Source organism: Xenopus laevis, chromosome 5S (assembly GCF_017654675.1).
Source record: "Xenopus laevis strain J_2021 chromosome 5S, Xenopus_laevis_v10.1, whole genome shotgun sequence".
Lineage (NCBI taxonomy): Eukaryota > Metazoa > Chordata > Amphibia > Anura > Pipidae > Xenopus > Xenopus laevis.
This window is the reverse complement of record NC_054380.1, coordinates 41,701,774-41,717,004: the sequence shown is the minus strand read 5'-3', so window position 1 is coordinate 41,717,004 and position 15,231 is coordinate 41,701,774. Positions and strand designations below refer to the sequence as shown.

At 41.3% G+C, this 15,231-nt stretch overlaps 1 protein-coding gene across 1 annotated transcript; it reads left to right on the top strand.

The window, feature by feature from the left end:
- The first annotated feature begins 4,071 nt into the window (after positions 1–4,071).
- Positions 4,072–12,471, top strand: dll1.S (delta-like 1 S homeolog). The gene is made up of 11 exons (XM_018265234.2): positions 4,072–4,746; positions 5,132–5,434; positions 6,620–6,680; positions 6,808–7,065; positions 8,125–8,185; positions 8,373–8,503; positions 8,659–8,828; positions 9,233–9,449; positions 9,991–10,780; positions 11,154–11,268; positions 11,740–12,471. The coding sequence occupies exons 1-11, from the start codon at positions 4,693–4,695 to the stop codon at positions 11,743–11,745; spliced, it is 2,166 nt and encodes a 721-aa protein (XP_018120723.1). The 5' UTR covers positions 4,072–4,692; the 3' UTR covers positions 11,746–12,471.
- The last annotated feature ends 2,760 nt before the right edge of the window (positions 12,472–15,231 follow it).

The window sequence follows — 15,231 nt, the reverse complement described above, 5'->3', positions numbered from 1 at the left end:
GGAAGAGGAGAGAGAGAGTATGAAAAAAGAGCCTTTCTGCTTGATTTCCCTAATACAGAATCGCGTGGCATAAATTAAGTTGCCCATGAATAAGTGCAGTGGGAAGGACTCTGATGGATTTGATGGTGCCATTCACATACGCTTTGCAGGAGTAATCGAGAAATCTGTGTCACGTCAGTTTAACAAATGCCTTATACTGAGGGGGTTGTTACAGATTTGGGGCAAGTGCACCCCCTCCAATGTCGCTTTCTTAAACAAGTAGAAGTCCCTGCACGTGGAAAACTTTTGATCTATACTTCTGATGTTTCATTTTGCACAGAGCACTTTCATTTCTAGGTTTCCCAGATTTTATTTCAGATGTCTGCCCACTTGTTTGATTTATTAAGCTGATAGGGAGAGGGCTCCTCTCATAGACAGTGTTGCTTGTCCTTATATTGTTTATAGTGAGAGAATAGCGTGCTTGACAGTGGATATCAGCCAGCCTTAGTGGGGTCACGATTCTCTTTTTTTTTTTTTTGGTTTAGCGTTTATTCAGCCCTAAAAACATGGTTTGACAGTCAGCCTGTTACAGTTCACACTAGGACGGCGCACGCGTCTTAACCCTAAATGGCCTTCGGTCTGGGCTCCAATAAATATCTAGGGCAGCGAATTTAAAGGGGTGGTTCACCTTCAAGTTAATTTTAAGTATGTTATAGAAAGGCCAATTCTAACCAACTTTTCAATTGGTCTTCATTATTTATTTTTTATGGTTTTTGAATCATTTGCCTTCTTCTGCTGAATCTTTCCAGCTTTCAAATAGGGATCCCTGACCCCATCTAAAAACAAACGCTCTGTAAGTCTACAAATGTATTGTTATTGATACTTTTTATTACTTGGCTTTTTATTCAGGCCTCTCCTATTCATATCCCAGTCTCGTGTCCTAGTCATATTCCAGTCTCGTATTCAGATCAATGCATGGTTGCTTGGGTAATTCGGCCCCTAGCAACCAAATCGCTGAAATTGCAAACTGGAGAGTTGCTCAATAAAAAGCTAAATAACTCAAAAACTACAAATAATAAAAAATGAAACCCAATTGCAAATTTTCTCAGAATATCACTCTCTACATCATACTAAAAGGTAATTTAAAGGTGAACAACCCCTTTAATTCAAACCCGGCATTTAGTGTATGTGAGGGGGGGTGAGCTTGCAGTTTTTAGTATCTAGAGAGCCACAGGTTGCCCAGCTGTTGCTGAACTACAGCTCTTCGTAATCCTTTAAAAACTCCCAACTCACTGGTTAATCATCTGCTGGAAGCAACATTTTTACCAAAATACCCTTTTCTTGTTCGAAATTTGTATTATTTTGCTAACACAGTTGCTTAAAGCTCTGCACATCTGGTGGCACTTAGCTTATACTGTTTGCTGCAATTTCATGTGCTGCTGTGGGACACAACTTCATATCATAAGGTCGTGTTTATCTTTTTTGCTCCCATATAGTGGATTTCATGTATAATTTCAACATTCAAGACCACACAGCCCAGCACCTTCACTTTTACCCTAGTGCCATATTGCTTCCCAGAGGGCTGGTCTCGGTATTATGAATGTCTCAGTATTATTACTTACTAAGTAAATAATGGTCCTTGATACAAACATGTAATCCCTCCTTTTCTTGCTAGTTGTCCTGATTTCAGTGCAAAAAAAGATGATAAAGGGCTGGCACATTCCAGATCACACACCTTAAGTTTGATGCAGTTTAAAAAGTATTTATTTATTAAGCAAAAAATATTACAAAGCCTTATGCGTTTCGTGCCTTAAGGGTACTTAGTGATTTCAGTTAGTGTCGGACTGGCCCACAGGATACCATGGCCAAGGTGTCAGTGGGCCCTCTTGCGTCTAACCATTTAGCATATTTCATGGTCCTTACCTATACCTTTATGGGGAAAAATGCTTAATAATGGAAAAATATAGTAAATAGATATAAATGACTAGCAGATTAAAGAGGTTGAGAGAGGAGGAATAATAGTTTGGAAAGTGGGCCCACTCTCTAAGGTTTTCCGGTGGGCCCATGGTTTAAGGCAGTGATCCCCAACCAGTAGTAGCTCGTGAGCAACATGTTGCTCCCCAACCCCTTGGATGTTGCTCCCAGTGGCTTCAAAGCAGTTGCTTACTTTTGAATTCCAGGCTTGGAGGAAACTTTTAGTTGCGTAAAAACAGTTGTATTGCCAAATAGAGCTTTCTGTAGGCTGCCAGTTCACATAGGGGCAACCAAATAGCCAATCACAGCCCTTCGTTGGCATCCTCAGGAACTATTTTCATGCTTATGTTGCTCCCCAACCCTTCTTACATTTGACTGTGGCTCACTGGTGAAAAAGGTTGGGAATCCCTGGTCTAAGGTTTTCTGGTGGGCCCCTGGCATCCCAGTCCGACACTGATTTCAGTGGTCGTGCGTGCCACAACACAAAACTCTCACGAATTTCTTAACAGATTGCCAGTCTATTCTTATTTGTTGGGATTCTGTCTTCCCAATTGCTTTTTTTCCCAGGCTCATTAGTAAGCAAGTAATCTGGAGCAATCAAAGTCAAATTGTTGCATGCAAATGAACGTTACGACCTTATAAAGCGTTCATCAGAAACATTTTAGTATACTATGGCTACAGTGGCTAATTGCACCCGACCCCCCCCCCCCAAAAAAAAAACAACTCAGGGCTGAAAGATCTTATTTCAATTAAAATGAGACTATCTGTGCGCACGCAGTCATACACCTGGCATCCTAATGTGGCTCTTAACAACAACAACATTGGGATTCTGGGCCACAGGCTGAAGGCAGCCAGGATACCACCGATTGCAAAACTCTGCATAAATCGCACACACCTTCAAGTGCAACTGGGATAATACATGTTTAACTGTACTAAAGACAAAGGTGCCCCTCTGTGACAAATATGTGATGCTTACAATGGTGCCAATGGTTTGGGAGAAAAAAATAAGTCTGAACTTCCAATGTAGTGGCTGCCCGGGAGTGAACTGCAGAAGTATGTGAACGCATTGTTGCAGAAACGCCAACGTGCGCCGAGGGGAGCTCTTTGCCTATGTGTATTGTACAGGAGCAGGTGCTGGGCGCATTACCATACAGCTGAGAGCACAAAGGCCCCACTCATTCATCCCTTGCACAATAACAAACTGCCTTAATGACAGCCACGCGAGTGCCACACACCCAACTCACTTCTCTGCTGGGGAGAGGGACTGGCTCGGGCAGGGGCCAGGAGTAGCCATGGGGGGGATTAAGGGATGAGTTAGGGAAGTGGGGGAGTGATGGAATAGAAATGATTAGGGCAGTGCATACAAGTAAACTTAATATATCAGATGGGGGTGCATTAGTGAGTGGCACCAGAGAGTCACGTACTGTCAGTTGCACACTAACTGACGCTTATTCATTAATATCTTGATAAATACGCGCTTCAATTTTTTTTTCTCGGAGAAAATAGAAAAAAAAAAGATAATCGATTGCGTTCATTTGTCGCCTATTAGATTTTAATAACCGCTTGGGACTCGTATATTCGCTGGCTAGCTGGCTCTGAGCACAAAAGGTCGGCAGTCTGTACTAATCAAGTTACTTTTGCATTGGCCATACGTCTGGTCAACGCGCGTAATTCGATTGCATGCTCTTGGGTCTAGGTGAACGACAGACTGAAAAATAACTCTTTACCAAACACTGGACACCCTGATAGCAATTCAACAATCTATTACCGACCTGAGCTTTATAGGTTCATTTGACTTCAAATAAAAAATCTGCACACTTCTCTACATTTCCTTTTTTAGGGGTGAGAGGTGGGGGTAGCTGGGTGGTTTTGCCCCACTAGAAAGGGTGTTGTCACCATAAAGCTACCTCCAGGTTATGTTAGACATTTTCAGGAATGTAAATGTTTTTCTCTTTCTATGTGTATGTACAGACAGTGGGGAAGGAGGGGGCTGGAGGAGGGAGGGTTGCACATTTTACAGCTCTCTGACCATTTGGTTATCCATTGAGAGGAGGGTTTTTGGTTTTAAAAAAAAAAAGTGGCTCCTTTGTGACATCGCTGTCCAGATTGGGGGTCTGTTCATTTGCATGTCATTAGCCATGCAGACGGCAGGCTGGATATAAAGACGCAGGCGGCTAGCGACAGGCAGAGACTCCCTGATTCACACACGGACAGACAGGGCTGGAAGGGACTCAGACAGGGACGCGTGTAGCTTCAGTTGCGACACACACTGGATTCCTTATAAAGTGACACCTCTGGGAGAGAAAAAGAGAGCCCAATACACTCGCTATCTGCTGCTTTTTCTTTTCTGATTTCCTTTCCTTTGGGTTCAAGAGCAGAGACAGAGAACTAGAGACATAACTGGAATTATTTGCCTGGACTCGGGATTGACAGAATAAACCACATTTGGATTGTGTCACATGTTTTGTATTCCCAATGGACCTGGTATAATTGATACCGAGTGGATTGTTGAAGCAGAGCCGAACTTTGCGCAGCCTTTATCTGGGGCCAATCCTCACCTTTCATAGGTTTCTTTTTTTTTCTACTGCCATTCAGAAAGTCTTTCACTCTATGAAAGGGCGGATCTAAAAAGAAGCTTGAAGAAAGAAAGCAAGAGACGCAACTGCTGCAGTGTGGTTTGGGACAAGCCGCTTGCGTCTTGTGCCTTGTAGCGCAATCGCACCCGGCATATCAGCCAACATGGGACAGCAGTGCCTGCTGATTCTCCTCGTCCTCTCTGCAGTGATCTGCCAGGTAAAACCCGATATCTGCGATTAAATTGAATTAAAGATAGTTGAATTCAAGATAAGGGGGGAAACGCCAGTGGCATTAGTACGCCTGCTATTGATGATCTACAAATCCCATCTCTCTGACAACCTGGCGCCGTTTAGGGAGATGCTGGAATTGTAATTCATTCGTATCTAGAAGACCCCGCCATACAGGTTTGGAAAAGCCTGGGCAACAAGAGAGCTAACCCAGGGGATAGAATGATAATATGAGCTGCGATACCACCTGGCAGCATGTAATTGACCTGTCAGATAAACTGTATAGTAAATGTAATTTTCATTGCGATTTTTGTTGTTGCATGCTGGTGAACGTTTGTAGCTGACTATACGTGTGCTGTTTGTTTGGCCCTCAGATATCCTGCTCTGGACTTTTCGAGCTCAGGCTTCAGGAGTTTGTGAATAAAAAGGGGCTGCTCGGGAACATGAACTGCTGTAGAACTGGATCGCTTGGCAATTTGCAGCGGTGCGAATGCAAGACCTTCTTCAGAATCTGCCTAAAGCACTATCAGAGCAACGTGTCTCCGGAGCCCCCGTGTACTTACGGCAGCGCAGTAACCCCTGTGTTGGGCACCAACTCCTTCGTTGCGCCAGAGAGCAGCAGTGCCGACCCCACATTCAGCAACCCCATCCGCTTCCCTTTTGGATTCACATGGCCTGTGAGTAATGCATTTCACTGCACCTCCTCTGACACACTATGGGGATATCTGGGTTGTACTGGGCAGATTTGTGCAGAGTGCCAGGCTTTGGGAATTTCAGGGTTGCGGTGCGCCATGCAGCTTGGGTTTTAGTGCCAGGCAATGGGAATCCCTGCGTAATACTGCGCCATGCGGCTTTGTGATTATGTAACAAAGCTTTACATTGCTGATGCTGATTAGTTGGTTTCTGCTCTTACAGGATGGTACAGGGGTACATCATTTGGCACAGCATGGGGGATTTCCTATGGGAGGTTCTGATTATCTAGTTGCCTTTGGCGCTGGTTACTCAACAGGGCGCTGCGACAATAATAAGTAGCACTTATATGAGGAGCGTTAGTTTGGGGGTGCAGAGGGTGGTGCCAGACCATGCAGAGTACCCATACAGCAGAGAAAATCATCTACAAGGCGGGGAGGCGAACAACTGAATTTTCGGTGCCCCTTTGAAAAGGGATCCGGTTGCCGGAGGCAAGGGCATCTGTCTGTTTAACCCAAGGGGATATTTAGCAGCCGGGAGTCCAGTGAAAGGCGAAGATTTGTATGTGAATTGAAGGCGGGAGGGCTGTCTGGGGGGAAAGTGTTATTTGGCATAACCCGACCGTTCCTTTTTCTAAAGGGGGACAAGTGTTATGGTGTGGGAAACGCCACTAGGCCGGCTCCCCTCCTCTTGTCTTCTGAAGCTGCTTGTATAATTGTCAGCCCAGCGTGAAATTCCCAAAGGCCTCCATTTTACAGCCATGCCCAATGTGTGAAACTGGGGAAATGAAGCGTGAACATGAATGACAACAGCCCTGCCAGGCCACTATTTTGTACTTTAGAATAAAAGTGTCCTTCTACCCCCAGAGGTGCTAAAATGGTTAATTATGCTCACAATGTAATGTTCTGCAGGATGGGGCCCTGCAACTCCCATGCTCTCAGCTACCACTGGGGAATCAAAAGGGCTGACTAGTAATATACACAGAGCAGCATAAAAATACACTTACCAGGAAGTAACCAGTACAAAGATCCACCCATTTCCTTAAGCATAAACATGTAGCTGGCCAGGGCTGCTCTCAGCTTCACCTGGAGGTGACACCATAGCCACAGAATCTTTTCCTACATACCTTTGAATGCCTCTTTTGACACAAAGCTGTTTTTTCTTTCATGCAGGGCACATTCTCGCTTATTATTGAAGCAATACATGCTGATTCTGCTGATGATTTAAACACAGGTAAGATGCGCAACACACCTACAAATGTCCCCCGAAACCTCCTCATCCATAATAATCCTAAATAAATAGGTTATGTCAGGTAAAATGTGTAGAAATTGTATTGAATTCTCTCTGCTTCCTTTCTCAGAGAACCCAGAACGTCTGATAAGTCGCCTTGCCACCCAACGCCACCTGACTGTTGGGGAACAGTGGTCTCAAGATTTGCACAGCAGTGACCGGACTGAACTGAAGTACTCCTACCGCTTTGTGTGTGATGAACACTATTATGGGGAGGGCTGCTCTGACTACTGCCGCCCCAGAGATGATGCTTTCGGCCATTTTTCCTGTGGTGAAAAAGGAGAGAAATTGTGCAATCCTGGATGGAAGGGGCTGTACTGCACAGAACGTAAGTCCTGATGGGGCAAGTAAGGGCATGAGAGAGATTAACACTTGCTAATGTTTCTTTCAGTCAATTAGTGTATCAGCAGTGCTACAGCCAAAATGCACATATAATTGCAGAATGCTAGGTCTAGTTGCAAAACTACATGTTCTTATTACTAACTAATAAAAATGTGCTTGGATTGTGGCAAATCTATCTTAATTATTCCCTTTATGTTGCCTGGTTTATTTCAATTATCCTGCTATATAAAGAGTTTTCCCCCCATAGCTTATCTCATTAATCACGTTGACCAGCTTCTTTTCATTCTGGGGATGGATAAGGGGGGGGGGGGTGATGCACTCTATTTTTCTGCATCCAGTGTCACATTGCTGTGTAAAATGTGCCCTGATTGCCTAACAAGTTTGTTTTAAGCAAGAGGAGCAGGAAGGAGCTCCCTTCCCCCTTCTCCCCTTTGTAAGCCTGGTGCCCCTCTTTCTTCTGAGAACTTTAGACCATTTATTTAAATGATAATAATAATCAAAAGTTTGCAAAGAAATAACACGTGTGCTATAGATTAGATCTCTCCAGTGATTGGTTGGAAGGGCAGCACCCCTGCCAGTGATTGGCTGAAAGGAGTGGGGTATTGTTGCAGAAGGGCAGCTGCTGGGAGAGAATAGACAATAGAGCAGCTGTCCGGTACTGGCACCCTGCACACCAGCTGTCCACTCTTATCTGCACACACTGGCTGGGATATTAAGGGGAGGAACCGAGTGTGTATAGAATTAGGGGGGAAAAAAGACTTCTGACCCTCACTGGGAAGAAAAATAGTCAGTGTAACGGGGGAGGGGAGATGTGGTTTCTGAGCTCTCTTTTGTCTGTGTGTAAATGTATTAAGGAGTCTGCTTGTTTGCAAGTGACCAGCAAAGCACCCAGTTACCAAGTGAGATCAATAACACAGCAGCCTACAGAGATTATCCCAGTTGTTATTAACAGACCATGCAACCACATCACTGATTTACTAAGATGTGTTTATACAAGCACGTTTGTGCCTTTCTGCCATGCTTACCTTCTTCTTTTCAATTGCAGCAATTTGTTTGCCTGGATGTGATGAACACCATGGATATTGTGACAAGCCTGGGGAATGCAAGTAAGTTGAATTTTATTTTGGTACATTCTGTATGCACACCCTTTGTTATTATATTATGACAAGTTCATTGGTTACATAATGCTGTACTGTGCACCAGCCCCTGTGCACCAGCCCCTTTTATAACAATGACATCTTCACAAAGTGAAGGACAGAATTTAACAGAGCTCCTGTTGCTTTTTCTTTGCAGATGTAGAGTGGGTTGGCAAGGCCGCTACTGTGATGAATGCATTCGTTACCCAGGATGCCTACATGGCACCTGCCAGCAGCCATGGCAATGCAACTGCCAAGAAGGCTGGGGAGGACTTTTCTGTAACCAAGGTAAGTTCATGGTCAAACAAACAAACAAACAAAAAAAATATTATGTATTATGTATAACAGTAAAAAAAATAAAATAAACAAAATAAAATAATAAAAAAAATATATATATATATTGAGGATATCTGAATATAACTAATTAACTTTGCCTCCTCCAGATCTTAACTACTGCACCCACCATAAGCCATGCAAAAATGGAGCCGCATGCACCAACACTGGCCAAGGAAGCTACACTTGCTCCTGCCGTTCTGGTTACACTGGCTCCAACTGTGAGATTGAAATCAATGAATGTGATGCAAACCCTTGCAAGAATGGAGGCAGCTGCACTGTAAGTGTCTTATCATAATTTGAAGCCTTTCCATAATTACCAGATGTAAAACATTCCATAGAGAATCGCGGGAGTTACGATATATAATAATATGGTCACTTAGCTGGACTGGCCACAGTTACTGTGCAATCCCTAATGTACAATTTAGAAGCGCTATACACTGATCTTTTTAGAACTATGCGTATAATGGTAAATTACTTAGTATACAAGTAACTCTAGGATGGAATTGATCATTCTTTTTACGGTGTCAGTTAACATGGTAGACTCCTGTAGCATCTATTTTACTCTGAGCAGTACGACTGAATGTAGTAATAATGCATAACCAGGGTTAATCAGTATGAGCTGAAACTCAGATCTGCTGCCTGTGGCTTCTATTACAAGTTCCATTTCTTTTGTTTTGACAGGACCTGGAAAATAGCTATACATGTTCCTGCCCACCAGGCTTCTATGGCACAAACTGTGAACTCAGTGCTATGACCTGTGCTGATGGCCCTTGCTTTAATGGAGGCCGGTGCGCTGACAACCCAGAAGGCGGATATAGCTGCTTTTGCCCAGTCGGTTACTTGGGCTTCAACTGTGAGAAAAAAATCGATTATTGCAGCTCAAATCCTTGTGCCAACGGTAAGATTTCAGGTTACAATATATCTTTCCTTCTGTGGGATCAGCATACATTTTTAAGCAGTCACAAAACAAATCAAGAACCAGCTGCTATAAACAGGACGAAACCAAGACAAAACAACCTTGAAAAGCTGTTAGTCCTTGTTTACATATATAGTAAAACTAAACTGAACAAGTCAAGTACCATCTTAAACAGGGGCTCTGTAATGTTTAAGGGGAAATATTATACTTCTATGCACTATAATAAAATAGAAAATGACCACATTTGCACTGTACTGCAGCACTCAGAAACAAGGATTTATTGCAAAACAGCAGCTAAAGAAACACTGAGTAAAGATCAATGTGTAAACAATACATTGTTTTTTCCAAAATTAGTAACAAGAAATCCATTATAGAAAAGGATCCATTTATGTACAATAACTTAGTTTGCTATTGATAAAAACATGGAATGTTGGACACAGGGACTACAGTTTGATATGTAATTGTACTGCTTCTATCAGCGATGTGCTTTTGCCTCATGATTTACTGCTTGGCTGTGTTTCAGGAGCTCGCTGTGAAGATCTTGGAAATTCCTATATATGTCAGTGCCTGGAAGGCTTTTCTGGAAGGAACTGCGATGATAACCTGGATGACTGTGCTTCCTTCCCTTGCCAGAATGGCGGTACATGCCAGGATGGGATTAATGACTATTCTTGTACCTGTCCCCCTGGCTACATTGGGAAGAACTGCAGTATGCCTATTACCAAGTGTGAAAACAATCCTTGCCACAATGGTGCGACTTGCCATGAGAGAAATAATCGATATGTGTGTCAGTGTGCACGAGGTTATGGTGGCAACAACTGCCAGTTCTTGCTTCCTGAAGAGAAATCTGTTGTTGTCGATTTGACTGAAAAATACACAGAAGGGCAAAACGGACAATTCCCATGGATTGCTGTTTGTGCTGGGATCATCTTGGTGCTGATGCTGCTTCTGGGCTGTGCTGCTGTGGTTGTGTGTGTGAGGGTTAGAGTGCAGAAGAGACGCCATCAACCTGAGGCCTGCCGTGGTGAAAACAAGACAATGAATAACCTGGCCAACTGTCAAAGAGAAAAGGACATTTCTGTAAGCATCATAGGCACCGCACAGATCAAAAACACAAATAAGAAAGTGGACTTTCTCAGTGAAAGCAACAATGAAAAAAATGGCTACAAGCCCAGGTACCCTTCTGTGGATTACAATTTAGTTCATGAACTGAAGAATGAGGACTCATCTAAAGAAGAGCGTAGCAAATGTGAAGCAAAGTGCAGCTCAAACGACTCAGATTCAGAAGATGTAAACTCAGTACACTCAAAGAGGTAAGTCTTCTGACCTTTCATTTTAATAAGAGGTGTACTGTTCATAGTAGTTTATATCCCTATAATACACAAAAGCCATGAATATCTTGTAAATTATATCCTTATAAACGGTGAGTAGTGATGTCATCAGTTATAGTGAGTAGTGATGTAATTTCTGTCACATGACTCACTAAAATTTGTGTATTATAATTAATAAAGTACCCCCAGTTGTAAAATATGAGGATATTATAAGTTACCTCGGAGTTCCATGACCTGTATCTGAAACTCCTCGGTAATTTATAATCTCCTTATATTTTACAAGAGGGGGTACTTTATTCACTATATATTGTGTTTTATTAAGTGGCCTAATGTGCTCCCTATCTCTTTTCCACAGAGATTCTTCAGAAAGAAGACGACCAGACTCTGCCTACTCAACGTCAAAAGACACAAAATATCAGTCGGTTTATGTCATATCAGATGAGAAAGATGAATGCATCATTGCAACAGAGGTCAGTATCTTTTCTCATGTGCATATCATTATTGAGAGTTATTGTTAGTTATTATTATTATTATTATTATTATTAGTTAGTATTAGTACTGTAGACATAGAGAAAAAGCCCCTGCTATGTTTTTTTTCTGCTGACTAATAATCACACATGCGGCTTTGTAAAGTTTTTAATATACATTTGGGAAAGACCATGGTTTGTGCTCCCTAATGAACGAAATATATCCACATTATATAAATATATGTTAGGAATTGTGGAAATTAGTAAAACAGTTTCCCCTGTAGGTTTTTATAGCATAGCAAAATACATTTAATATCATTGTTTATTTAAATGGAACAACTGCCCACTGAACCATTTGCCAAGGATAAGAACACTTAGGAGGAATTTCCGTTAGAAGCGCATCCCAGTAATGCACGTGCATGCAAACAGGTGCCAACACATCTGGCTAATAGAATGTTTCTGTTTCCTTCACAGGTGTAATACGGACGCTGTACAGCACAAGGTTCTTGTCGGTTATTCAAAGCTGATGCCCATGTGAATGCTGCTGGTGAAAGAGTCAGGGGATATCCCTTTGTTGACTGCTGCTGAGACACTTAATTCAGGCTGAGCTGGTTCTCTCCTGAAATTAGGGGAAATAAAAAGACTGCAAAACAATATGGACACCCCAAGCTAGTCTCCGTGTCCAGACATAAACTGTTGCACTGCCGTTTCCGTACTTCTCCATTGCACTATGGACAGTTGCTTTTTTAAATTATTATAATAAATATATATATATATATAAATATATATATATTTAATGAATGGACTTCAATGTATGTCAGAAGAAGGGTGACCTGACTGAGGTGTAAATTTTTGATTTGTTTGAGCCATTCCGTTGCTAAACTACAGACAGTCACTGCCTTCAATGGCTTCTTTTTTATACTAAAAGGTGTTTTCTACCAGGTCAAAAAATGTGTATTTTTTGAACTTATGAAACTATTTTTACGATATTTGTAAAGCTCAAGTATTTGTGATGTTCATTTTTATATAATTTAAACCTTGGTAAATATGTACAAAGGCACTTCGGGTCTATGTGACTATATTTTTTGTATATATATGTATTTATGGAATATTGTGCAAATTGTATTTGATTTTTTTCTACTGTTTTTTTTTTTGTTAATGAAGGAAGCAATTTTTAAACTATTTTTCCAAAATAAATACTATAAATGATACATTTGACGTTTACAAGTGTGTTAAGTAGTCGAGTAGTAATACAATAAATAATGAGTGGCAGAGGGATGGCTGGGCAGAGTATCTCTGGCATAAACCCTGCATGCTTTTGACCCCTTTCATTACTTTTAGGTTACCTGATGCTATGTGAGATACACATGGTAATATGACTGAGGCCAATGTGGAACAGTACGTGAAATAACCAGCATGCAGTTGCTTTATCAGCATTACAGATTAAAGTGAGCCCTATTTAGTCAGCCATTTTTGCTTATTTGTCTGTGCTGAAATATAATGTATGGATAGAGATAAAGTACAGTATAAGGCAGATAACATTGAGTAAACCCTTTCTGCTACTGTTTGTACGAGAGTTTGCTAACACCCATGGCTTTTTTTGCTACATTTAATTGGAGGCAGTTACTCAAAAACCCGAGACTTGCCTGCTTTACTAATGGTTTCCTTAATTACCAACTGTTTCAGTATTTGGCTATTATTTTCTTACATTATTAAACACCAATATGGGGATCAGCTATATAATTACATAAGTAATATAACTAAGTAAGGCAGGGGCATATGTGCTTAAGGGTAGTGACTAATGGTAGCAAATCAAGTATTTGCGTCTATTATTTCAAAATTTCAAAATTCAAAGCTAATTCCTGATTTGTGAATGTATTCCATTGCTAAGAAGCAGGAGAAATCATACATTACTTGTGTTTCAAGGCTCATCATCACTTGACCAGAGGCACCTGACAAGGATACCTATTGCTTTCAAATGTTATGTCTGCCACTGCACGCACAGTGAATGCTCAAGATTTTTCTGCTTAAAGGACAAGGGAAGTCTAAAATAGAATAAGGCTAGAAATGCTATATTTTGTATACTAAACATAAGCAAAAACTTACTGCACAACAAAGCCTAATCAAACAAATGATTTATGCTTTCAAAGTTGGCCACAGGGGGCTGTCATCTTGTAACTTTGTTAAACATCTTTGCCTGACTCTGACCCTGAACATGCTCAGTGTGGTCTGGGCTGCTTAGGGATTGTCATAAACAAAGCTGCTTGAATTCTGCATGGCTGGTAAGTAAGGCGGGGGCTCCCCTGCTATTCATAAGTACGAAAGTTTCCATGCAAAGCAGTTAGGGACCGTCTGACAATTCCTATCCACAGCAGTAAAAGAAGGGAGAATTTCACTGCTTTCAGTGAACGGTACACATTTTTTAATTAAAGTATATTGCAGATAGGTTTCTTTTTCATTAAAGAAAGTAAAAATGGGATTTTATTTTTTTGCCTTTCCTTTTCCTTTAACATAAATGGTTGCTACAAATCAGTTTTGCTTCTACAGGAATATACTTTCTTAAAAAGAATAAAAAGTAAACTGGGGTATTCGCTGTTCCACTGTGCTATCCACCATGCATTGATCTAAAACATCCTTTGGTACTGATGAATTGCAGTGGAACAGCTATACAACCATACTAAAAGCACGACAGCCAGTTGCTATTCACTTCTATCATTCTTAGGCCAGGCCTATGGGGCGTATACCTGGCAAAGTGTCCTATTGAGCCTGTCATTCAGTTCAGTGGAATCCACCTCTCTGAATCACCATACCCTCTATATGCCAAGGACCTTATACACTTCATATTATGGGTTGTGTCACATGCCATTTAGGGAACAACCAGAATTGAGTCATTGCCATTGAGAGTATATACAGTACAAGAAAAAATCTTCTCATAGCAATAGGGCTTTAGGATAAAGATAACTGCAAGAATTTCTTTGCAACAGCTTTCACAACAGCTTTACATTACTACATTCATGAATATGCCATGGCCAGTCTGCAATGGGATTCTGAGATTCTGAGATCCTGTTGTATATTGTTTTAAGCATAATAGATTTGTCTTCTGCAACATTTGTACATTTCTGTGAGAATGAGGAACAATTCCCCCCGTATGTTACTATTTCCTAGAAATCTTTACAAACATAAATATATTGCAAACTAAAAGTGCCACATACTGAGGTTGGAATTCAGAATTGCACTACTATCCTTTATCTTCATGGATGATGCATTTTGTTTTTAGCAAGTGGTGGTTGGCAGTTATTAAGGGTAATATTATACAAAGCCATATTATGTAAAAATGTGCTTAAACATAGAAAAAGTACCAGCACATTAGTTTCCCCAGCTCCATTTTTGAGCTTTTGCCATTTAGAGATATGCCAGACTTGATAAAGGGCTTCTGGCCCGAAACATGTTGTGTGCAATAAAGAGCACCTAACAGCAAGTTCTGCCCTTTCGCTTGCTTTCTCTCAGTTCTCTAACTAATTGGTTCATTTCCTACACCTGGAGCGGGGGTGTCTTACTGAGATCGAGAGCACAGCTGCCGAATCCCCAGTCATCTCAACAAATATGCCAGACTAGACAACAGATACCGTGTGATGTATTAATGGCGATTGGTCCATTTACCTCTTTTTGATACATATATATATATATACACTATACCTTAATTTAAGAACTATTATACCTATACTGTATATCTGCTATAGAGGTCTTAGGAGTTGTGAATACCTTTGCAGGAATTTTCAAAACATGGCACTTGTGGCATTTGATTTGGCACTACTTATGGAAGCACAAGCCACCAAGCACCTACTGTCAGTGTTTGAAAACACATACCATAGCCCTTACCATAGCACTTTGTAAAGACTGTGAGAAAACAAAGGGAGAGGGGGGATATTCCTCCCAAGAGAATTCCATCTTCAGTTATTAATGCTG